The sequence below is a fragment of the Pelodiscus sinensis genome, chromosome 5 (assembly GCF_049634645.1).
Source record: "Pelodiscus sinensis isolate JC-2024 chromosome 5, ASM4963464v1, whole genome shotgun sequence".
Taxonomy (NCBI): domain Eukaryota; kingdom Metazoa; phylum Chordata; order Testudines; family Trionychidae; genus Pelodiscus; species Pelodiscus sinensis.
The window spans coordinates 15,930,151-15,955,480 of NC_134715.1; the positions used below are offsets into that span (position 1 = coordinate 15,930,151).

The window sequence follows — 25,330 nt, forward strand, 5'->3', positions numbered from 1 at the left end:
TGCAAGGTGTTTCCCATAGTTCTCCAGATATAGTACATTGCAATTTATCCTAACCTCGTATTACTGTCTAGAGAGGGAATGTTATGGCTGAAAGCTCAGTTTGTAATTTATTATGGTCATTTCTTGCATTTTTCCCATTGACAAATCCAGTTTTCTCAAAATAATTGCATCAAAAGTATGTATAGCAAATCTTAATGACACCATGATTACAGTAAGAAAATTAATGAACTTGATTAGGAGTCATTAATACAGTAATTAAGGCCATCAAAATAGAAAAAAATCACATGGTTTTCCCTGGAAAATGGAATAAGGAGAAATTTGTCATTTATTATTTAATAGAGTACAGAATATTGTTTTTTAGTTCCCCTGATAACCCCAAAGCCAATGCCTAAGTCAAAAGGTCTCTCCTTTCCTTGCTTTCTATTCACTTTAAAATGTTCACTATTTGCTAGCAGACATCACATAAACAAACAGTATCACAATAGCATTAGTGGGTTTTTTGGGGGGGAGGGGGTTTGTTTTGTTTTATTAATATAAGGGGCATGTTCTTTAGATCATGTTACAGTAATATTTGTTTAGATCTCACTTTGCCAGGGTCTAACTCAGTTCTGACATTTGCAGTCCACACATTTGCTTTCATTGCACTGCAGGAAATAAGACAAATTGGCATTTAGCTTACCTGAAAATGATGGTGAGGCAGCCTTAGAGGAAGCTAATTAAAATGCAGCACAGCACGACATGACTGGCTCACACTGTGTTGCCATAGTAACAGTGAGAACGTATGGGCCTTTCAGGCCATCTGAGGGCATGTTTTTAAGTAGTACATGAACCAGAGATACCACTTATAGTATATTAAAAATGCCATTATACTATGAATGATTTCTTGATGTTAACCTAGAAAAAAAAGAATTAACTCTTAGAGGCAAAGACTTGTGACCCCTGAGAAGTAAATTTATATAGCTCATATTTTTCATGAGCCTGTCCCTTGGTTTATATGAGGAATGCTCACTCTGAGAAGCTGGACATGTCTTCTGTAAATAATTCACTTTGGTGTCATGACTCAGCAAAACTAAGGGTACCTCTTATGTGAGGTGCAGGGAAGAAAAGACACTCAGAAATGCATGATATTTTCAAAGCTATTGGACATCTGATTCCCTTAAGTAGCTTTGTCATTCTCAGCTCTAGTGCAACAGTTCTCAAATTGTTGCCTATATTTGGTCCATACAGTGTTCATTGGCAGGTTAAATCCACAGTGCTAGGCCTTCTACATGCTTCCATCTGCCAAACCACAATTAAAAACCGTAATCAACATTAATAATACTAAATCTTACATTTAACTTTGTTATATCAATTTTACATTGATGCAATAGCTAGACTTGTCCTAGCGATGTTATACAATGGCCAAAGGAAAGGAAAGGAAAGGAAAGGAAAGGAAAGGAAAGGAAAGGAAAGAAGGACTTTGAATGGGAATGGAAGTATCTAGTGTAAGGTATTCTTTGTATTGCAATGTGTTTCCTACTGTAGTAAGCCAGGACAGTGATACAGTAAATTCAGGATTCACTGGTGTGGTGTCCTGACAGGTCTCCTGCTCTGACAATGATGATAAATGTTTGTCTGCATGCATTTCTGTATGCTTCCACAGTATATCATGCAGCTCTGCACAGGTAGCTGGCATAATAGACTTCATGCGAGCCCTCAAAGACCACAGATTTAGAAAAGATATGAAGGCACCCAAGTCAGGTTTATTGTCGAAGTACATTAACAGTCGTCAGTAGACAGATGGCCTCTGAGCTCCTATGCATTTGTACCTGTGACAATGGACTCGCCTCAGTCAATAGTATGGATTTCACTATTGTCCCCTAAGCCAGCCAAATAGTTAAGTCAAGGTATCCCAACATTTATTGACAGAGATAAACAATCTATGATACACAAGGTACGTATCATCTTATGCACAATGACATGTTGGGTACCTCCCCTTGTACTTCTTCCAAAGCTTTCACCTACCCGTTGTTATGCTTTCACTCTTGTTGTTTCAAACTATTTTATCATATACTCAGATGGGTGCCCTTGTACTGTCATGGTGAAATGAATTTATATACACCATGTGCTTTTATCAGTGTTAGCAGTTCTAGTGCCAAGAGAAACTGACTTGCAGGCAAACATCTGCTTTTGACACAGCCTATTACTCATAGTGTAACTCTTGCTTACTTTGGTTCAAGCACCAGGTCCATGCTTCAGACTATTTCATTCTTCTACACCTACCATGAAGATGTCCAGTGGAGGGCGACCAAAATTATTAAGGAGCTGGAGCATAAAAAAGTGCTCCAACTCACCACCAATTTGAAAGTTCATTTTTAGTGAATTACATTTTATTTGCTTTAGTTGTACACCATTATTTACAGACACACATTAATAAAATACATCACAAACAATAAAAATGTTAATAGTTAATATTTATAGGTGCATAGTTCATGCTTCATTTTATATATATATATAACAATTCTCACAATATGTTAACCCCAACACAGAATAATAATACAAAACAAATAAAATCCTTGTATCAGAAACAATACAAAGTTACTGACAATCAAAAAAACATGTACAGCTTTATAAATAAGCAATAGACACTTAGGTGGGTTTTTTCTATTTTTTTTTGTACATTTAAAAGTTGAAGCCACAATATCCACAGCACAACAATGACTCTGACACCCAGTTGTTCAATTCAGTAGGAGGGAATCACTGAAATGAAACCTGGGCACAGTCTCAGACACTCCAATCATTGCTGATGGAAGACTTCAAAATACACTGTAAAAACTGTAAAAAAAAGTTTACAACTGGGCACATTGGAACTCAGCACTTGTACAGGACAGGACGTCTTTGTTAGAAGATTTCAGAACATAGAGGGAACATATTTTCATGCTTCAGGTTCATAATCTTGATATTCTTCCTATTGAGGAGAGCAAAAGTTAAAATTGGTAATTAATGAAACAAGGTCACTCATTTTAATCAGAACAGAATCTGGTTATTTATCTTTATTTGGTTGACAGTATTTCAGATTTTTTCCAAATACTTAATTCACCACAGAAAGGTATTTACAGATTAATTAGACTTCCTCTGGTGTTAACTTGCCGTTCACCTTCCATGTCAATGGCTAAGTTTATTTAAAGCTTTTGATAGCTAGAGAATTCCCAAGAGAACTAATGAGCAGAGAAAATCACATTTCCATATATAACAAGTGCATAAGCCATTCTTCTGTATTTTATATACACTGAGGCATATGCAAATGTGCACCATTAGTAGAAACAAAAGACCCTACCAGTGGATGCTCTGCTAATCAGCTGGGTGACATTCTCCTGAGTTGCTCCACAAACACACAGCTGACAGGGAAGAATTAAGTCTCACTAAATCAACTGTGATGGCTCTCCTGTTGACTCCAATACTCCACCAGTATGAGAAGCATAAGGTAAGTTGATAGGAGAGTTTCTCCCATTGACTCAGAGTGATATAGACACTGCAATAAGTTGACCTAAGCTATGTCCAATCTTGCTATTTTATTCCCTTAGCGGGAAATGCATAACTTAGGTCAACTTAACCCTGTAGCATAGATCTGCCCTAAGAGACAAAAGATTTTAAATTCTTGTTTTCATGAGCCAAAAAAAGTAATAGTAATTTACAGTGTACTATACAGTGTTATCCACAGTATTAGAAAGCTGTTGAAAGACGTTACTGTGAACATAGATTTTTTTAACTCATATATCAACAATGGTATAATTTCCTTCCATCTCTTATAAAGAGAAACAAGAAAAAGGAAATTAATTATGGATTATTCTGGAGTGTGTGTGCGTGCATATGCATGCAAATATAATTGTTCTCTCAAATGTGAGTACTGTAAGGAAAATACCTAATACAATACTGGGTTTTGAGAGAACTTGTGAGGGAAATCAGAAATGCAAAAGGTGGTGCTGCATATGCTCCTAGTTAGAGAGTACTATTGTGGGGGAAGTGAGGAGTTCTGAGTGCACTAAAAGGGTAGTTAGAAAGCATGGTCTTGTCTCTTTCTTTCAGGTACTTCACTGCTGCAGTGCTAAAAACCACCTTCTGTCTTCCAATGCATGAGCAATTCCCATTAAGTTCATAAGGTGCTGTTTGCCTGCTTCCAAGGTCACTTGGCCCTAAAGAATTATTTTCCAGGAACTACAGTCTCCTGATAAAGACAGCTGGCTGCACAAAACAATGGCTTAGCATTCATCCTAATGACAGGCTCTCTCTCACACAGAGTACTGATTCATTATTACTACTTAATTACATAACAGAGCACTTACACACAGAAACTGACAGCTAAGTGGGAACTTGATGCCACTGGGCTTGATTGTGCCATTTTGACTCAAATCAGTGGGTGGTGTGGAACCTCAGATGGGCGTGCTTCCTTCAGGATGAATTCTGACTCTTGAGATCCTAGTGTCAGAGGCTGCTATACTGCAGCTTCATTTACCCCTGCGTGGCTGGCTGCTTTCACAGCCTAGGGAGAAAAAAGCTAGTCATGGACCTCTACCTCCATTTTGCAACCTCTTGACCACTTGACACCCATAGAGAGGAGACAACCCTCTGTGTAACTATGTAAGTGCCATCATCATCCCTTTCCTGCAACTGGATCATTCTGGCGTAAAGTCCCTGTGCTAAATATTCAGATGTCCATTAGCTCTATAAATTCAGAGAGCATAGCTAAGGAAGACTTACCTCAGGAGGCATTTCATAAGCTTCATTATCTGGATCCATTGGCATATCTGTACTATCCATCATTCCTTCCTGCGAGAGCCCTTCTTCATTCTAATGTTTAAAATAGCAGAGAAAAGCAACAGTCTGTCACAGGTTTCTTTACAATTCCCCTTGAAAAATATGTCTGTATCGGTACTGTTTTTTTCCATTACAGACAGTATAGATTGTTCTAAGAAGTTGGCTATAGAAGACAAAGGGCCATGTTACCCCCTCTCCTGTGTGACAACAGGAGAATGAAAGCTGTGGAAATTCCAGAATAGTGAATTCCAGTAATAGTGTCAGAGACTCAGGGAAAGGGTTCATTGCAGCATCACCCTTCCATGTTAGCATGCAGCTGCCCTTTATGAATACTGTTCAGCTAGTGTGGGTGTTTTGGCGAGGAGACATGGCCAATTGGTGGTAGAGCTCTAGTTGGCATCATCTCTAGGCAGCCCCATGGAGTGATCTTCAAAATCCACCCTGGGAATTAATGTCATCCTTGTCCTAAATAATATATCCAAATTGTATACCCTCTACCTTGGCTTGGAAAGAGAAAGTACAGAGCAATCCCGGACCCAATGGCAGCACATCTTATTAAAGAATCATGATGCCAAGTTAAAGGTGGCACTTACTCTCCAAACATATGACCATGTCAGGCATAGGCTCTGACTCCATGGGTGCTCTGGGGCTCAGTACCCACAAAAAAAACCACCCATGGGGTTCAGCACCTGCAGGTCCAGATTAATCTTTTGTGGGCTCTGGAGCCTGGACCATTGCTCCGTCTACCCATACGTCATCGCAAGGCCCTGCTGCTGCTTGACCTCTTTTTTTAAGGCCTTGCCTGGAATCCATCTCCTCCCCTGAGGCCCCTGCTCCAAGGCCTTGCCCCTACTTGGCCTCTTCCCCCTGAAGCCCTGCCTTCCACTAGCATTGGTTAAAGGTGGGAAGGAGCAATAGCCAGTGAAAACGAACGTCAGCATCTGTGATGGCGGGTACCACAGGAACTGCTAAATTCCTCTGTTTGGCTGGAGAGTTGCAACTTTACTTCCACCTCCTCTGACACTTCCTTCTGCCCCTTAGGATGTGTCCAGAAACGCTTCACTCCATGGAAATGATATCAATATCCCTGAGAAACTTTCCAATACTTGTCTAGCTAGAAATAAGCAAAGTTGACTTTTTTGAGGATTACCCTGGAAGAGACCAATCCTAGAAACACCTATGAGTAACTTTAGTCAATCAAGTAATCCCATTTACTTCTGTGTAACCATTTGTGTGAGTAAAGATACTCACCCACTTATGTTTGTAGGATTGGGCCAATAAAGTAGTTGGTTTCAGAATAAAAATAAGGTAAATGGTTATTCCAGTAATATTATATTATTGATTGATGAACCAGTCCTATTTACACCAACATTGTTTGATAACAGTTATAAAATGTTCAAACAATCTGGTCAAAAGGAAGACACATCGAAATACACAGCATTATGGTTTGTTTGTTTTTAAATTTTAGAACATGGCACAAAATTAAGGATACTATGAACCAGAGTCTAATATTTTCTGTGTTATTAAATAGCGCCTTATACCACGAGTAGTGACATTAGATTAGTAGGATATAAGAACAGCGATACTGGATCAGACCAAAGGTCTCTCTAGCCCAATATCCTGTCTTCCAACAGCAGCCAATGCAAGTGCCCCAGAGGGAATGAACAGAACAGTAATTATCAAGTGATCCATCCTCTACCATCCATTTGTAGCTTTTGGTAAACAGAGACTAGAGACACTAACCTTGCTAATCCTGGCTAATATCCATGAATGGGCTATCTTCCATGAATGTATTTAGTTTTTTAAAAAAAATTTTCTTGGTCTTCACAACATCCTCTGGCAAAGAGTTCCACAGGTTGACTGTGTGTTATATGAAAAAATACTTCATTTTGTTTTAAACCTGCTGCCTATTAATTTCACTTCATAACCCCTATTTCTTGTATTCTAAAGAGTAAATAACACTTTTGTATTTACTTTCTCCACAACAGTCATGATATTATATCCCATCTTAGTCATTTGTCCAAGTCTTATTAATCTCTCCTCATATGGGTCAACAGTAAGGTGCAACTCAATCCCAAGGGCAACAGATTCTAATGCTACAAATGCAAATACTATTATTTAGTATCTACACCAAAGTACAAGATAGTGAATAGACTCAGAAATGCATACAGTATTCTATATGAGCTAAATCTCATAGCTCTTCTTCAGGCAAAATTCCAGATGAAGACAGATGAGAGTTTTGCCTGAGCAAGGACAGTAGAAGATGATCCTGAATTGAAAGACATAGGACCATGTGATTGATAGGACAAGCCAGATCTTAGTTGGTGTAAAAAAGACAGTTCTTGAGAAATCAGTGCAGTTATGTTGATTTACACGTCTTGATAACCTGACTGAAATAAATATAAAATCAGTTTGCAAAGACTTTAGAAGAAAGTGACTTTATTTTCAATCAACACTTTCCAGACTTGCAATATGGAGTGTAATGTAAAAATAAAAACCCACAGACCAATCTAAAGGGATAATTACAAATAGCCTAGGATTTATATGACAGCCATGTTAAAGCCAATATGTGCTGCAGATAAATGTGAAAAAACAATTATGTTTAAAATAAAAACCAACCCCTCCCCCCCCATCATCTCAGGCTCATACAATTAGAGACTAACAGACCCTGAAATGCTGCCTCTTATGTATAAAATGAGTGGCACGAAACCCCTGTATCCTATCATCAGCTCTCTCAATGTCTAAATTAGAGTTAAAGACCTCAAAAGACATTGAGAGAGCTGAATCAGGATGCTAAATTAGGCCAGATCTACATTAGACCTGGTAGCTCATTTTAAGATACATCACTCCAACTATATCATCTTACCTTAAGCCAAGCTTACTGGTGTAATCTCAACTAGACTCACTTAGATTTAAGCACCATATAACACATCTAAACGAAGCAGGGGAAAATTGTATTTACATAACCACACTCAGGATTTCTTTTCCATCCCTGCTGGCTGTAATGGAATCATTGATTCAGACCCTGCTTACACATCTGTTCCAAGTATATGTGACAAATGTGGATAAGAGGGGTGTGACAGTGTGTTGCCCTGCACTGGCCCTTTAAGGGGATGAGATGGAGTGGAGTCAGAGGCAAGCCCAGCTGAGGCAGCTAATGAGGGCCCAGGTGGAGGCTATAAAGAGCAACTCCTGGAAGGAAGAGAGGGGCTTGTGTGCTACTTGGGAGGGTAGTAGAGACCTGACTGCCAGGCCAGACTTTTGGGCCTAGCAAACCCAGGCTACCGGGCCTGAGGCTATAGGGGCTGCGAGAGGCAGTCATGGTGGGCGGGGCTGCGAGAGGCAGACACTGTAGGCTGGGGAAGCTTGGGCTAGGGAAGCCCCAGGCCATAAGGCTTGAAGGCAAGGTTGCAGGAGGCAGCTTGGTAGGCAGAGGTAGCAGGTCTGCACCCTTTGCCAGGGTGGAGTGGTCTGTAGGGACTGCAGTCTGCCTGGAGAGAGGGGCTAGAGAGGGACTGACAATGGGCCACTGTGGCCTGGTGGGTGCAAGGGAGCTGGATGTTCCTGGAGGGAGCTGGGTGTTCCTGTGTAGAAGAACTGGGGGTTGTAGGGAGGACCCTGGAGTAGTGAAGGAAGAACAATGACACCTCTTCTTCCCCCCCCGAAGGGGGTGCAGACAAAGACCAGAGTGGGCACTGCCGGAGGGCAGTGCCCTGAAGACGACACCAAAAGGGAGTGTGTTGAAACAGCCAGCTACTTCCCAAAGCCACCTTGCAGAAGGAGCCGTGCTGGTGAGTTGAACCCGTTACAAGGTGGTAAGGGGGAATTCTTAAAATCCAGACCTCAGCTTGTTGGTGCCACCCTTGTGGTGCTTAAATCTAAGGCTTTGTCTACACTAAATGGAAGAACACTGCTGCTGTGATCAATCTTCTGGATTTTGATTTAGTCAGTCTAGTTAAAACTTGCTAACTCAAACTCAGATGGGGACCCCCCCACACGCTCTCCAGGACCTGGTACTCCTTCTTTTGTGAGAAGTAAGGTAAACTGACAGGAGTGTTTGTTCCTATCAGCCTGCTGCCTTTCGTCACCTTGCTACACTTTGTGCTCACCTACTTTTTCTACTACCCACTGCATTCTGACCTGTCTCTAGTCCCCTTTCTTTCAACATGAGCACATCCATTTCCATTTACTTCTCCTTGATTGTCAAATATTGCTCTGCTCTTTCCACACATACACCACCTCCTCCACTGTTTCTCAAATACACCTTCAACCTACCCAAATCCATCTCTTCCACAGCAGGAGGGTTCCAAACTGTGAATTATTCCCCTGGTGCCCTTATTTTTGCTACAACTCTACTGGGCCCAAGTTGGACACCCAAGGTGTCACAGCGAACAGCAGAGTGCTAGTTAGAAGCTCTCCTGAAGCTGTATGCTCATATCACTGGGTACAAGCTCAATGGAATATTGCCCATTTCCTGTGACAGGAGAATAGATCTCTTGCCTTCAGTGGAGAGCACTATTGCAAGAATAGCATGATTAAGATCCCCACTTTCATACCCTCTGTGTAAGTTTTCATTATTATTAATCATGTTTATTACAGTAGTTCCTAAGGACCAACCAAGATTGGGGCAATGTACAAACCGATTAGCAGACAGTCCCTCTTTCAAAGACAAGACTGACACAGGGTGGAGAAAGTGATAAATTAGAGACTGAACTTGGTCATGGCAGCAAATGTGTCAGTTCCATGATGTGGAAAGCCAAGTGAAGGGAGAAGGAACACTGATGGGAAGAGGGGAGTAGGAAACAGGCCAGGGGAGAAGAGGGTAAGAGGGACAAATATTGAGTGAAGTTGAGATGAAAAGACTGAGGGCAGCAAAGGGGGAGGGTTGACATAAACAATCAGCACAGGGCAGAGAAAGTCCAGTCAAAACTATACACATTTTTTTCAATTTCCATAGTTGTCTGCTTTGGTTGCTTTTGATCCTCTCAGATGGAGTCTCTGGCTAGTTTCTCCCCCAAGGCAACATGGCCCAGGTGACAGAAGGCACCAGCTTGGTTGCAGCTTCCCCAGACTGCATGTGTGTGCTGGGATGGGTCTGCGGCACAGTTTATCATCCTCTGCTTCCAGTTACTAAACCTCTATCTCCATCAAATATGCCAAGAAAATTATGCCAGAGACAAGTTGTTCTTCCCAGATATGAAATAGTCTGTCTCAATATGTATGCCTCCTCCAAGACTGGTCTGATGTGTCTCACTGTTCCTACCAGCTGCTTGCAGCACAACAGATGTGGGTTAATCCACGCTGTGTCTACCTTAACTAGAGAACTTACGTGTTTTTTTTTTTTCTCTGTGTTGCCTTGCTCTACAAACAGCACTGTAACTGGCGCATGCAGCCATGGGTATTTGAGCAGCAATCCTAGAGGCTGTTACTGGTTATTTATGAACCATATTATCAATATAGAATTCTAGGGCTGGAAGAAACCTCAGGAGGTCATCGAGTGCAATCTGCTGCCCAAAGCAGGACCAATTCCCATTAAATTATCCCAGCCAGGGCTTTGTTAAGCCAGGACTTAAAACCTCTAGGGATGGAGATTCCACCACGTCCCTAGTAACCCATTCCAGTGCTTCACCACCTCTTTGTGAAACAGATTTTCCTAACATCCATCCTAGACCTCCCACACTTTATCGTTATTTTCAAAAGTGACTAACAATTTGGGTTCCCAACCTGATGCCTGATTTTCAAAGCAGTTTCTTGGACCTTCTAAAAAACGGAGCCCTTTCAGTGTCAGACAGGGCACTCAAAGACTGAGACTCCCCAAAGCATTCATTACTTTGAAAATTTATACACTAATTTTTGAACATTTTTAAAGATTATTACTTTTCTGACCAGGGCAATGCCCCAGCACACAGCTGCCCTGAAGGCAGAGCTGCCATTGTCAGTTCCCCAGCAAACAGCCTACACTGAATTTGATTGAAGCAGCTCAATGTGTGTTCGTGTGATGAATAATTTAAAAAGTGTTATTTAACACCTCATCCAGCACTCTTGTTTTCAAGACCTATATTTTCTGACTACTGCACTTTTGTATTCAAAGTAAAAAAACCAAAAACCCCCCACACCATTTCTGCCGCCTCTATCATAAAAGAGCAGATTTTGCTAGTAATCCATCTGCCAAGTAAAATTGTGCCTGAAATTGTTATTGAGGCTGACCAAGAAAGGTGTGCAGACTCAGTTTATCTGTAACAGGAGAACAGAAGGCAACTTAAATTGCCTATACCATTAATAAAGATGAAGTGAATGGTAACAGGGTTTTAAGCAGGGCTTCACCTCATGAGCTCCTTGTCTTCTAAGTATCTTTAGCACAGGCCTGAAATACCCATCTGGATTATGATGAACAGAATGCTTAAAAAGAGGCCAAATTTCCAGCCAGGCCACTGGGAAATTCTTTCACAGGAAGAATAGCCGTATAGTTCCAAGCCCAAGAAACCAGCAGAACTGATGGAACAGCACAAAGCAGCATTCAGAAAAACAATATCTCAGACTTTAATGCCAGAAGAGACTATTGTGATCATCTAGTATGACCTATTGCATGTTGCACACCATGTAACCTCACCCAGTCACTCCTCTAATAGACATCCTAAGTTCTGGCTCAGTTACTGAAGTCCTCAAATCATGATTTAAAGACTGCAACTTACAGTGAATCCACCATTTACTCTATTTTAAACCTCACATTTTTTTTTCTTTTAAAGAAGCAAACACATACACACAATACCAAACACATGACAGAGCTGGATGCCTGGGAAATGTTTATCCCTATTGCCCATTTGTAACCATCATCTCAAAATGCTGCACTTATCCATTTTGCTGTCAAGTTGAACAGAACTGGCATTTAGTTAAAATGCTAATAGTGCTACCCAGGATCACACTTCTAAGTGGTTAAACATTGCTTTCTAGATTACCACACCTCGTTTTTAATGATAGCCTTGCTGCCCAAGCCATCTCTTCTCTCTGAAATTAAGATTCTAGGAGAGGAAGCAAAATGTCCCTGATACCATTGGAATAGTGGAGGTCTGTTCATTACCATTATTTACTTAAGGTACATCTACACCAGGGTTCCCCAACCTATGGGTTGGGACCCAAATATGGGTCACCATTACATTTCAAAAGGGTTGCCAAGTGTCTCCCCAGTGGTTCTGTCCTCCCTCCCCCCCCCCCCCCCCCGTTTTTGAATTGCCTTGGGTCACCAAGTCTTCCTGAATTGTCAAAATGGGTCCCCACCTGGAAAAGGTTGGGATCTACACTGTGGCGCTGTTGCGGGATACTTCCTGTATCCCAAAATAGCTATTCTGCATCTTTTAAACAAGCCCGTTATTTCAAAATAGCTTTCGAAATAATGGGCTTGCTATTCGGGCGTCCCTGTAAACCTCGTTCCATGAGGATTATGGGGCGTTTTGGAATAGCACTCTATTTTGAAATTTGGTTCTGTGTAGACATAAACCTCATTTTTTTCCCCTTTTTTTTAAGGAGTATAGGATCTTTCGAAAGGCTTTTCTTTTCAAAAGAACCGCATCTAGACCATGGTTTCACTTTTGAAATAGCATTTTTTGTGAACTCCATGATGCAATTATGCAAATGAAGCATGGGAAATTCAAATCCCGGCTTCATTTGCAATTTCGATATGTCTAATTTACATCTGTCTTTCAAAAGAGGGATGTAGTTTAGATGTAGGGAATTATTAGGGAGTTCTCTTATTACAAACTTCCTCACAGAATATTTTCCGGTAATAACACAGTCGAATCCTTAGGGAAATCTTTATATCCTGAGCTTTTGAAAACTCTTATATGTGGGTTCTTGATGATGAAATCCATTTTTAATATAAATGCTTGCTCTTTTGTACAGAATTTTCAAATTATGGTATTTTACCAAAAAGTAAAACACTGATAAGCATGCTGTTATAGGTTGAGGAAAAGGACGCTCTTGCCCCCAAAGCATCATCTCTAAATAATAATGCAAGTGAACTCTGGCTTTTCTACAAGGTTACAAAGTTAACTACACTGAGTGAAACATATGTTGCCCCCCTCAAGTCTCCTCAGTCTAAAATGCGAGGTGGAGGAACAGATTCCTTAACTAGGCATAAGGCAGAATGTAAAATACACACACAACCATTCCAGGGCTATTGCTACAGCTTTCAGACTGTAATATGGGCTGTGCAGTGATATTGCCACCCCTTACTCCTGCCTTGGTGGAATCTGCCTCTAGTAAATCTCTCAGTTCAAAAACTCTCAGAGCATGCTCCGGCTAGCCTCCCTGCATGCTCTGTTATACAACACTGTGTTGCTATTGTGCATGGTTCTGCAGTGTAAAGGAAGCCGCATGACGTTCCTTTTGGGGGTTCACTGCTTCCTGTCCCCCTCACAAGGCAGAATGGTCATTCCATTTAATTTTATCAATTCCATAATTATGCAGACAAGTGAGCAGGGAGACATAATTTCACTCATTAACACTGTAATACAGTGTATTTACATATCACTAATTCCAACTACATTCTACAAGGCCTCATTTGGCCATGTGATCACTCTCTCCTTGTGTGGTTAACAACAGGGAAGGGCTGACCTAGGAGAGGAGGCTTTAAAAGCCAGAGGCTAAGCGAGCAGGGGACCACAAACAGGAGAGTTTGAAAGGGAATCTGTAGGAGGGTATCCTGAGAGTCACTCTAGTTAGAAAGGCTTGCATCACGTTTGCCAACACTGCTCCTGTCTTCTCTGCTTGCACCTGTAGTCAAACAGAACACCTGATCTCTACTCTTTACCCAGATCCTGGTGTGGTCTTTCAGAGACACTAACCTGCATTTCCCACTGAAAGACTCATTTCCCACTGGGGGCGGGACCATCCAATGCAAAAAATGCCTTTTGATGGAATCTCGCAGGGCATGTCTACATGACATGGAAGATGTATCCATCTTCCGGGGTTCAATTTAGCAGGTGTAGTATAGATCTGCTTGATTGGTGGTTCTTACCCTGAGGCTCTTACCTAGAGGGGTAATTTGGCATATTTCAGGGGGTAATACAGGGGCGGACAATTTTTCATGGGCGGGTCACTCCAAGATTTTGGAAAGTGGTTGAGGGCCACACTCTTTCATGATATTAATGGAGGAGATGCAGGGTCTGGGATGGAGGTTGGGTGCAGAAGGGAGCTTGAAGTAAGGGATTGGGGTACAGGAGGAGAGTGGGGGCCTGGGGGAGAGTTTGGGTGAAGGAGGTGGTTGTGTCTTAGGGTAGGGGACTAGAGTGCAAGGGTTTGGGATATGACCTAGTGTAGGAGGGGATTGTAATCTGGGGCAGAAGATTAGGGTGTAGGAAGGGGGCAGAAAGTTTGGGTATGTTGAATGAAGGGGAAGAGGTTTGAGGAAGGGAGGGGCTGGGGTGTCAGAGGCAGACTCTGGCCAGGAGACTTACAAACCAGCAGCCAAACCAGCTTGCCTGTCTGCAGAACCTATGAATATGAGGCTTACAATAATATGGGAAAATGTCTTTCAATCTTAATCTTTTTTTGAGCCAAATAGTGGAAAACTTTATTTTAAATAACCTTTACTTGTGAATGAAGAAATGCCCAGACTGACATACTCAACAAAACTGGCTAACAGTTATTCCTGATAACATGAAACAACCAACCACAAACATTTCCCTGTAAAAAGTTAATGTTTTCTTTCATAGCCTCATTGAAGTTTCCTGTGGAAAAGAGTAAATAATGAATGCAGTGTTTTAAAAATGACTTTATTCGTCAGGAAAATAGTAGAAGTGTGAACTTAATCTCTTTGCACATTCTAAAACAAGGTACTGTGTGACTCACCAATTTGAGAAAGGCACTGCGAAAGTTCTGTTTAGATTTCTGAAGTCACCCATTCCACTTTTTTCTCTCACACAGTGGATTCTGTCTGTCAGTAAATCTATGTGGCCAGCTGGTCTCCCCACCTTCCAACCATTTTACCACAGTTGTGAATAAATTTACTGAAATGAGGGATTTCCTTCTTTCTCTTATGAAAAGGAATAGTAGGGAGAACATGTAACACACTGTTAAAATAATGTTAATACCATTTAAAAGTAGTTTGCAATTGTATCTGAGATAACAAGATTCTTAGGTTAAATTAACAAACAGGGATCCCCTTACATCTAGCATGTCGACACCAAAGGTTGCCATAATTTAAATTGCAAATGCTCTGGCAGAAGTAGGGAAGAGTCCAACCAGCACTGACAGCACCACTCTGGCTTCCTGAAAGAATGTGTTGGATTGGCCCAAGGTTGAGGCCATAACTGACAGAGCAGCTTTGTGCACATGTTGCAGGTTTAGTAACAGCAGAGGCATAGCCTTCCCAGCATACCTGGGATACCCAGCATACTTTGAAATGTTCTATGTATTTAGTGCATACAATTTATATGTATCTTATTCTGAAGAACTGAAAAGGTGAATAGGTTTCTTTAGGCCAATATGTAAAGAATTGAGAGTCCGATAATATAATACTAATCACAACTGACAGATTGTACGGGCTTCAGACCCTATTGGGGTACTTTTTTTTAATAGAGGTAAGAAAATTAATACTTTTGAGCCTGCTACTTGAGATTCTTTAATGCTTTATTTTACAATTTGCCTAATTTTGAGGCATGTGTTTTAATAGATATTTTGTTAAATAAAATAAGCTAGTTAACTGTGTGCTTGATGGGATTTACAGAGTAGGCCTGTATTTTTCATGGCAACAATAATAAATAATACTTGTTTCAGAACAATCATCTGTTCAGAGGACCAGAATCTGCACTGGTGTGAACTGGTGTTGCTTCATTGACTTCAGAGATTTAACAAGACTCACAATTTGCCAGAACTTTTAAATTCATAAAGCCAATGGATTCTAAAGTGCAAGTCATTAGACATGCTCTCCAACTCAACAAACCCAAACATCAGTTGATAGCTTCCTGTGCTTGTTTCAAGATTACATTTTTTAAGTACAGGTCGAACCTCTATGATCCAGGACTCTCTGGTCCAGCAGCATCTATGGTCCAGAAGTTCCACGGAAGTTGCTATACCAGAGAGCCCCAGCCACAGAGGTTGCTAGTGGCTGGGAGCTCAGCTGGCAAACAGGCTGAAGGGCCAGTGGCCTGGGGGCAAGAAGCCCAGTCAGTGGGACCACTCAGGGACGAGGGTGCCTGACTAGGGAGGTAGAACCTGTACAAAACGTTGACAAAAACTGCTGCTTGGTCAGTTTGAGAGAGGATTATAGTACCTTTCAGCTGGTTGATTTTTAAGTTTATTATCTCTTCCTTTTCTTTAGTTCATTTTGAAGTCACATCCCAGTAATATGATATTCAAATGACTTTTCAGACATTGTAGTTGGGGACCATTGTATTTAACATAGAACTATGCTTGACCATGATTTGTCCCTGGCTACATCAAGGAAAGGGTTTCCCATAGCATTAATGAATGTTACTCCTCAATGTTACATTCTACCATAGTTTTCTAATTAAGACAAGCTTCCTGAAAGGGAGCATGGTGACAATAACTTCTGAGAACCTAAAATTGTTCTGAGAGTGAGATGGATGCGCTGCAGTGAGATGAGGTATCCCTAATTCCCTGGAGCTCAGGCCAGAGTTCAGGGACTTCACGTTAGGTATATGTCTACACTTTAGATAAACACCCACAGCTAGTCCCATCAGCTGATTCGGGCTCAGGGGCTCTTTAAGGGTATGTCTACACTAGCTCGTTAATTCGAGCTAGGTAGGCAAATCAGGGAACTGGGGTTGCAAATGAAGCCTGGGATTTAAATATCCTGGGCTTTAATTGCATGTTCCCGTCCGGCCGCCATTTTTAAATCCCCCTTAGTCCAACTGAACTCCCCGCGGCTACACGCGGCCGCTTAAAGTTAATCCGAACTAAGTCATTAGTTCAGATTAACTGTTACTCCTCATTCCATGAGGCTTACAGGATCTGCCGACGAAGGGTTCTGGGGTCGGCAGATCCCTGTCTAGACTGCAGCGCTGTGCCAACAAACAGCTGATTGGCACAGCATGGCAGCCATTTTGATGTAAATGAAGCGGTGATTATTTAAATCGCCGCTTCATTTCCCTTTGCCGAGTAAACTCATCTACATGGCTTTGTCAACGGAGCCAATTAGTTTAGACACACCCTCTCACTGGGGCACTGGAATATCTAATTTTCCTCACGCTGATGCTGTATTTAAACAGTACTTAATTCGTGTGTTTATCTTCACTTAATTGTTCACCTTAGGAATAATTAACCTAGTTTACTTCCGCCAGTTGCCCAAAAATGCTTATTTATATGTTACTATCACAGGGATAAACTGCAGATACACATCTGTCATCCATAGCTGATACTCAGTCACATGCAAAGGCATGGAAGAAGATTACCATAGTGAGTGAGCTTGAACATTAAAGCTTACTAAAGTGCTCTGACAGCTGTAAGTTATAACCAGCCAACTCCACTTAGGCAGTGAAATGGTATAAAGAAAGCAAACAAATAAAAGCCTTTTTGATAAAGTTTTGCTTAGGTTTTTTACTAGGATTTTCTACTTGTGTAAGAATTCTTCTCTCATTAGGAGAGCAAGTCTTTTAGGGCTATATAACTGGAATGACCTTTTAATTCTCTCACCTGCTTCCTGAGACCTGATCTTTACTACATGGGAAGATCAAAATAAGATATGCAACTCCAGCACCATGAATTTCATAGCTGGAGTTCACGTATCTTACATCACGTTTCTATGCTGGCCACATAGCAGGAGGCCAATAGGACCAAGTGTTCCTGTCAGCTTCCTTTACTCCTTGTGAGGAACAGGAGCATTGGCGCTGCCGGGGGTGCCCTTTGAGTTTGATCTATGACAGTGTTTCTTAACCTCTTTGGTGCTGTTACCCTTAAGCTTTACCAATAAACCAAAATTACCCCTCCTTTTTTAAATGGCAATACACAAAAATAAAATTATTATTAATCATTTTTATTGTATGTTTTCTCATACATTATGTTGAACAAAATTGAACACCATTGTATTTTAAACTTATTACCCCGGACCTGGGCAAAATACTGACTGCAGGCCAGATATAGCCCACCAAGCCACTGGATCCGGTCTGTGGAGGCAGCATGGAGCCCCAGGCAGGCTCCCTTGCTTGCCCCGCAACCTCGCACACTGATCAGAAACGCGGCTGCTGGCACAATCCATTGCTGAGTTTTTGGACAGAAACTGGCCAAAGGGGAGCTGCCTGTTTGAATAACAGGCAGCCCAGAAGAACCATGTTCCCTCCCATCGGCTCAGTTATTCACACATGCACGTGGCCGGGCAGGCTGGCTGGCTCAAACATTTTACACTCTGCAAACCTTTAGTTTTTTCATACCACAGTCTACAAATGGTGGTTATTAAATCCATGTTCGCTTTTGCAAGAGTGTGGCCTAAGCTAGTAAGGGTATGTCTACACTACAAAGTTAATTCAAACTAACAGCTGTTAGTTCGAATTAACTTTCATAGGGGCTACACGTGCAAACTGCTATTTCGAATTTAATTCAAAATAGCGGAGCGCTTAACTCGAACTAGGTAAACCTCATTCTATAAGAATAACACCTAATTTGAATTAAGTAGTTCGAATTAAGGGCTGTGTAGCCACTTAATTCAAACTAGTTGGAGGCTAGCTCATCCCAGGTTGCCCTGGTGGCCACCCTGGGCCAAACCAGGGAAATGCTTCTGCCCCCCTCCCGGCCCTGAGCCCTTAAAAGGCCACGGTCTGGCTACAGTGCTTGTACCAGTTGCAAGCATGTCAGCATCCAGCCAGCAGACCCTGTACCTCGCATGCCATGAGCCAGCCACCCGCTGCCACTCAGCCCTCCACCTCCTCCCCGGACCAGGCTGGCAGTTCCCAGAAGCCTGCTTGGGGCCACAAAAGGCGGGTGCCCGCCTGGTCTAGTGTGGAGATCGTGGACCTTATTTAGGTTTGGGGGGAGGCCTCCAACATCCATGATCTCCACACTAGGCACAGGAATGTGGCCGTCTACAGCTGCATCGCTGCCAGCCTGGCCACCAGAGGCCACATGCGGACCCGGGAGCAGGTCCGCTGCAAGATTAAGGACCTGTGGCAGGCCTACTCCAGGGCCTCCCAGCCAGCAGCTGACCTGGAGGCATGCCCTCATTATGAGGCCCAGGACCGCATCCTGGGGGCTCACGCAGTCCATGCTCCCCGGGTGGTGATCAACCCCGGGGCGGGTGATCAACCCCGGGGGCGGAGGGACCTGTCCCTGACACAGAGGAGGAGGATGCCGAGAGCCAGGAGCCTGCCCAGGACCCCTGAGGCACCCCACAGAGCACATCGGCTGTGTCGTCCGAGGCCGGGGAGGGCTCCACATGTGAGTGCCATCGTGCTCCCCTTATGTGTATGGAGGGGGTGGAGGGAGAGGGAGCCCAGGGATCATGCGCCTGGGCCTTGCCCACCATTGAGCAGCAGCTGGGTGTCATGCATGGGCCCTGGCCCATTCCCCACACGCCGACCTCGCCCTGCAGAGGGGGCTGGGTTTCACCCACAGTGTCCCCAGGGAGAACTGACCACTGCTCTTGTTTCACCACATCCGCAGCACCTGCGAGTGCAGGGGGTACCACCCCACCTGCAACAGTACCCGGGCCAGCAGGTGCACCAGGAACCTGGAGGACTACTAGCAGCAGCACCTGTGGCTACTGGAGCACCAGCTCTGCACCTGGACCACTGGGTCTGGGAGGATCTGCAGCTGTGGCAGCAGAGCTTGGAGGCACTGGAGGAGCAGGGCCGTGTCCTCAGAGGTCACCTCGAGACCTTGGTGGACAGGTTCCTGCCTCCTCCTGCTCCAGCCCCTGCGGCCGCCCCAGCTCTCGCTCCTCCTTCCACCCCTGCTCCCGCTTCCTCCACACCTCCCGTCCCTCCTGCTCCACACCCACTCCCCCCTGACGCCCCCGCACCCACAGTGCTGCGAGACGGGAGAGCCAGCAGGACCCCCAACTCTGAGCTTTCCCTTCCCTTCCTCCCCTTCCAGCTCCCTCCTCCCAGGTTTCCCCCTCCCCTCTTCCACTCTCATTCCTCCCTCCCCCCACCCATTATGTACAATAAAGAGAGGGTTTTTTGGCAAAACAGGTGTTTTTATTTGACATTAGGAAGGGGGGGTCTAGATGCATTATTTCGATTTAGCTTATTTCGAATTAACTAATTTGAAGTAAGTTAGTTCGAATTAGTGCTGTAGTGTAGACATACCCTAAGGGACTAAGGTCCTGAGAGGTGCTTGGTGCCTGGAGCTCTTGTTAGAATCAATGATAAAGACTCACACTCATTACACTTTGAGATCAGGGCTCCAAACCATCAATAGTGTCACCTCTGTCAACTGATGCCAGGAAAAGTTCAAGTATCTGCTAAGCTCCTGAGAACTAATTTCACTACTTTGATGGAAACGATATATGAGAATCATTTTATAAGAACAGGCCCTGTTCTCAGAATGCATATAGGGCCAGATCTGGGACCTGTGAAGTCAGTGGGAGTGTTTCCACTACTTTTATTGGACTTTGCCTAAAACCCATAAGGTGTGTTTACACTGCACCTGGAGCTCGAAATAAGCTATGCAAATTTTGGAATAGCTTATTTCAAAATTTGGCTGTCTACACAGCACTTATTTTGAAATAAATCACTATTTCTGAAACATCCATTACTCCTTGTAGAATGAGGTTTATAGGGACATCGGAATAGTGCACCTGTTATATTTCAAAATAATAGGTGTGCTCAAAAGATGTGGAATAGAGGTATCCCAAAATAGTGCTGTGGTCTAGACATTGCCAGACAGTTCAATCCTGCAAGGCGCTGAGCATGCTAGCCGGAATGCAGAAAACCACTTCAAGCACAGTCACATTCAACTCAATGCACTTACCATGTGCCTAAAGTTAAGCAGATACTCATGAATTTTGAAGAGGGTATTTAGCATTCCCTGCAGAATTGAGGCCTCTCATTTCAAATTGAATGTAGTGGTGATGAGTGAGAGTTGTGGGGCTCTCTAGCCATGACCTACAGGGTGCAGAATAAAGGGACTGAGCTTCCTTGCATTATTTTAGCAGTCATGGGCTACATCTACACTGCAATGCTATTTCAGGATACCGGAGTATCCCAAAATAGGTATTCCATGTCTTGACAGCAAGCCCGTTACTTTGAAATATAACGGGATCGCTATTACAATGTTCCTGTAAATCTCATTCCGTTAGGAGTAAGGGATATTTTGGAATAATGGGTTATTTTGAAATTTGTCGCTGTGTAGACAAATAAAATCAAAATAAGATAAGCAATTGCATTTTGAAATAAAATCAAAATAAGATACACAATTTGATCTATGCAATTGCTTGTCTTATTTCGAGCTATGGTGCACAGTATACTCCCCCACAGTGCACCAAGTGGTTTTGTTGTGAGGTATAGTCACTGCCTCAAAGATCTTCATGAGCAACAAAACAACTCTGAACTCTCTTATATTTAAATTCAGTTCTTTTTTTTTTCTAGAGAATGTGATGAATAATGTCAATTCTAAAATCTAATGCCACTTTTTGTTGGGGAAATCTGTATATTTATATTAATACTCAGGTTCCTTCATCTGAACTAGTGTCAGGCATTTTAAAATGGCTAAGCAATCAGAAAAAGAACTTTCTCTTCAATATTTATACAAACTATTTAATGATCAAAGTCTGTTTTATTATTTGAAAGCAGTGAGATAAAATGAATTTACAATCTCTAACGTTTCAATTGTGACAGCAGCACTATGAGATGAAATGTTTGGGTATGTCTACACTACAACGTTATTTCGAAATATCTTATTTTGAAATAGTTATTTTGAAATAGCTTATTTCAAAATAACGAGTCTAGACACAAAATGCATTTCAAAATAGCATTTTGCTATTTTGAAATAGCACATCCACACTGATCGGATGCTGAATTGCATTTAAGGCCGGTCAGAACCGGTTCTGGCAGGGCATCAGGTGAGGAGTTACCTTGTGTGACTGCTGCCTAAGGCTATCTGAGGCCTGTGCTTAAAGGGACACACTCGGACAGCCAGTTCTAAGGTTTCCCTGCTTGCTTGCCTACCTCGCTGAGGTGCAGCAAAGCATTTCTTTTCTTTGCGTGCTCTGGTTGCCCTCACTCAGGACACCACAGCACTCTGCAGCATGGAGCCGGAGCCACCCCTACGCACTCTGGTGCTTCTCCTGGATGTGTTGCTGTGAGCCTGGCAGAACGTTCTGCAGGCAGTAACAGTCGCCCTGGTGTGCCCCACTGGGGGCTTGTGTTTCATTCCTCCCTCACATCCTTCCACTAACCCCTCCCTAACCCCCCTTCCTGATGAACATGTGTCTTTTATTGTACATTACAACAAAGCCTCTTTATTGAGCAAAACTGGGATGGGGGGAATGAAACTGAGGTAAGACTGGGGAAAGAAGGTGGAGGAGGGAGGCTGGGAGCGGGGAGGGGGAAACCTGGGAGCTGGCAGGGGGAGGCAAAGGGAGGAAGGGGGAGGCGAAACTCAGGGTTCAGGGTTGGGGGTCTCGCCAGCCCAACTGTCTTCCAGCACCGCAGGTGCAGGGGCCTCAGCATCCCTGGGGATGTGTAGAAGGTGTGGAGGAAGAAGCAGGAGAGGGAGAAGGATTGGGAGGAGGAGCGGTAGCTGGGGAGGCAGCAGGGGCTGGAGCAGCAGGAGGCACCAAGCTCTGCCCCAGGGTCAAAAACCACCTGGAGAGCATAGACTGTCCTGCCCCCAGGATGCAGTCCAGGGCATCAAAATAGAGGCAGGGGTCTGGGCCTGCCCCGGTTGGGAGCTGCCTCCTGTGGCCCTGGCATAGGCCTGTGGCAGGTCTTTTATTTTCATGCGAAACTGCTCCTCGGTTCGCATGTGGCCTTTGGTGGCCAGGCTGGCAGCCATCTGCCTGTAGACAGTTGCATTCCTCCATTTAGTGCGGAGATCATGGACGTTGGAGGCATTCCCCCAAACCTGAATTAGGTCCATGATCTCCGCTCTGGACCAGGCAGGCGCCCACCTTTTCCAGCCCCTGGCAGGCTCCTGGGAGCTGGCAGACTGGTCCTGGGGAGCGGTGGAGGGCTGTCTGGCACTGGCTGCTTGGCTGATGCTGGGTCCACTGGGTCAGGTACAATGACTGCTGGCTCTGGGCTGGCAGGCTTGGAGCTGGCACAGGCACTGTGGCCAGACTTTACCCCTTTAAGGGCTCCAGGAAGGGGGGAGAGGAGAGGAGTTTTCCTGGTTGGGGTCAGGGTGGCCAGCAGGGCACCCTGGGAAGGGCTGGAGGCCCCCTATTTCGAAATAAGCGTCTACACAGCGCTTATTTCAAAATAGAAATTTCGAAATTGGCACTATTCCTCATGGAATGAGGTTTACCAATTTTGAAATAAGCCCTCCACTATTTCAATTTAATTTCAAAATAGCAGTTTGGCTGTGTAGACACTGGTAAAGTTATTCTGAAATAACTTTGCTGTGTAGACATACCCTTTAGGACTAAAGCTCTCCCATTCTTTAAATGAGCTGTGAGTCACTGTAGAGGCATAGATTAATTTAGTACAAATTAACTATCATTGTTGTCGACACAGGATTTACTCCATATGACCAATGAGAGTATTTCCCTGAGAATACAAAGTGCAGGAATGTTATTCCTGTAATTTTCAGAGTTGTTGTTTCATATAAAGAAAAATAGCTCAGTTCTTTAGTTGGTAATTTAACATGTTTAAATGCACATAGAAAATACTGTTCATTTCATTTCAGCAGGTTCATTTCAGTGGGAAGTGGGCTTGCTTCTTATTTCACATTTAACTCATATTAGATGAAGGTTTCGCTTTTATTTACTTTTTCCCATTTTTGACTACAGAATTATCCTTGGCAATTTCCTAAAGATGCAAGCAAGCAAGGAAACAATCAGAAAGATTGTTCATCATTCTATCAAGTCATAGTGCTTGATTCACTCTGTTACTCAGTTATTATGCCTGTGGAAATATATTGAATTAAATGGGACTGATTCCTTGCTTAAAGTTAAATGTGCACTTACGTACTTAGAAGGAACCCATCTTAGCTTAAATGAGATAAGGTGGATTGCCTAGTAGATCTTTTTGGTCTGTGAGCAATCACATTGACTGATCCTACTGTAAATGCTTCAGAGGGATAGCCGAGTTAGTCTGTAACTGTAAAACAATTAAAAAAACAATGAATAATCTAGTGGCACCTTAAAGACTAACAAAACAGGTGAAGAAGTAGGTTGTGCCCAGGAAAGCTCATGATACCATCTACATGTTTTGTTAGTCTTTAAAGTGCTGCTAGACTATTGTTGTTTTTTAAGTTTTACCTACTGTAAACGTAACACAAAAAGCTATTACAATATGGTGGCATCCATTGAAGTTGGCCTTGGAGAAAATATGTATAGATCATAGAATCATAGACCTGGAAGAGACCTCAGAAAGTCATCATGTCCAGCCCCCTGCCCAAGGTAGGACCAATCCCAACTAAATCAACCCAGCCAGGGCTTTGTCAAGCCAAGACTTAAAAACCTCTAGGGAATGAGATTCCACCACCTCCCTAGGTAATCCATTCCAGTGCTTCACTACCCTCCTAGTGAAATAGTTTTTCCTAATATCCAATCTAGATCTCTCCCACTGTAACTAGAGACTATTGTTCCTTGTTCTGCCATGTTCTACTTCACAAGTGAACTGAAATGAAGATGAGCTGTTTTAAAGACAGACTACTAACAGGTGATTAAGCACATTTTGGTAGTGGATTTCTCTGCATGTGAGGGCAATCCATGTTCATGCCCATGCACATACCACATTTATTCTTAGACTTATATTCCAGGTAAGAGTTCCCTGCCTTGATCCTAATCTTCAAAACTGAATATTCATGGAACTTAATCAGCTGAGCATCTAACTTCTCATTTTGCTTATGGGTAACCAGTTATGGCAAACGTTCAAATAAATTGTGTATGTTCCTTCCTGAATGAATGATTCTGAGGATTTGAGTATTGTGCTCTTATTTGAAGGATCAGCAGTTAGCATGAACATTTGTAGAGGATGATCTTTATAGACTTGCAAGAAATGAAAGCAAGCAGAATTTCATGTATGAATTCAAACTAGATATACTAATATCAAATGCAGGTAATTTTTTGGACTTTTAATAATGAGTAAACTGATCCTGTTACTGTTGTCCTCCACTCCCAGACCTGAATATGTGTGTAAATGTGTAACATACAAAAGGGTGCTTCAGCAGCAACAGTGAAAGCTTACAAACTGAAGCTATTATACAGCTCTAGACAGTTTGTCAGTACTGATCACATCAGCCGTAAATGTGACTTGTAGGAGAAAGAAGTGTGGTGATTAGCCTCAATTTGCTAGTACCGGTACTACCTATGTGAACTACATACTCTCTTCCACTCTACTTTTCAAATGAATGTTATAAACTCTCTAGATAGAACTTTATGATTGTTTCTTGTATTACTCCTGCTCGGTTTCAGTCAAGC

General features: G+C 42.9%; 1 protein-coding gene across 2 annotated transcripts in view; it reads right to left on the minus strand.

Moving 5' to 3' along the window:
- Positions 1-1,595: 1,595 nt before the first annotated feature.
- SNCA (synuclein alpha) overlaps positions 1,596-25,330 on the minus strand; it is a 111,450-nt gene continuing 87,715 nt past the window's right edge. The window contains exons 4-5 of one of the 2 annotated variants that reach the window (XM_075929594.1): positions 4,738-4,827; positions 1,596-2,947 (exon numbers count right to left, since the gene is read on the minus strand). In XM_075929594.1, the coding sequence (XP_075785709.1) occupies positions 2,915-2,947; positions 4,738-4,827 (123 nt within the window). In that variant the 3' untranslated portion in view covers positions 1,596-2,914. The remainder of the gene's footprint in view (positions 2,948-4,737; positions 4,828-25,330) is intronic. The other variant, XM_075929593.1, reaches the window with a different exon arrangement.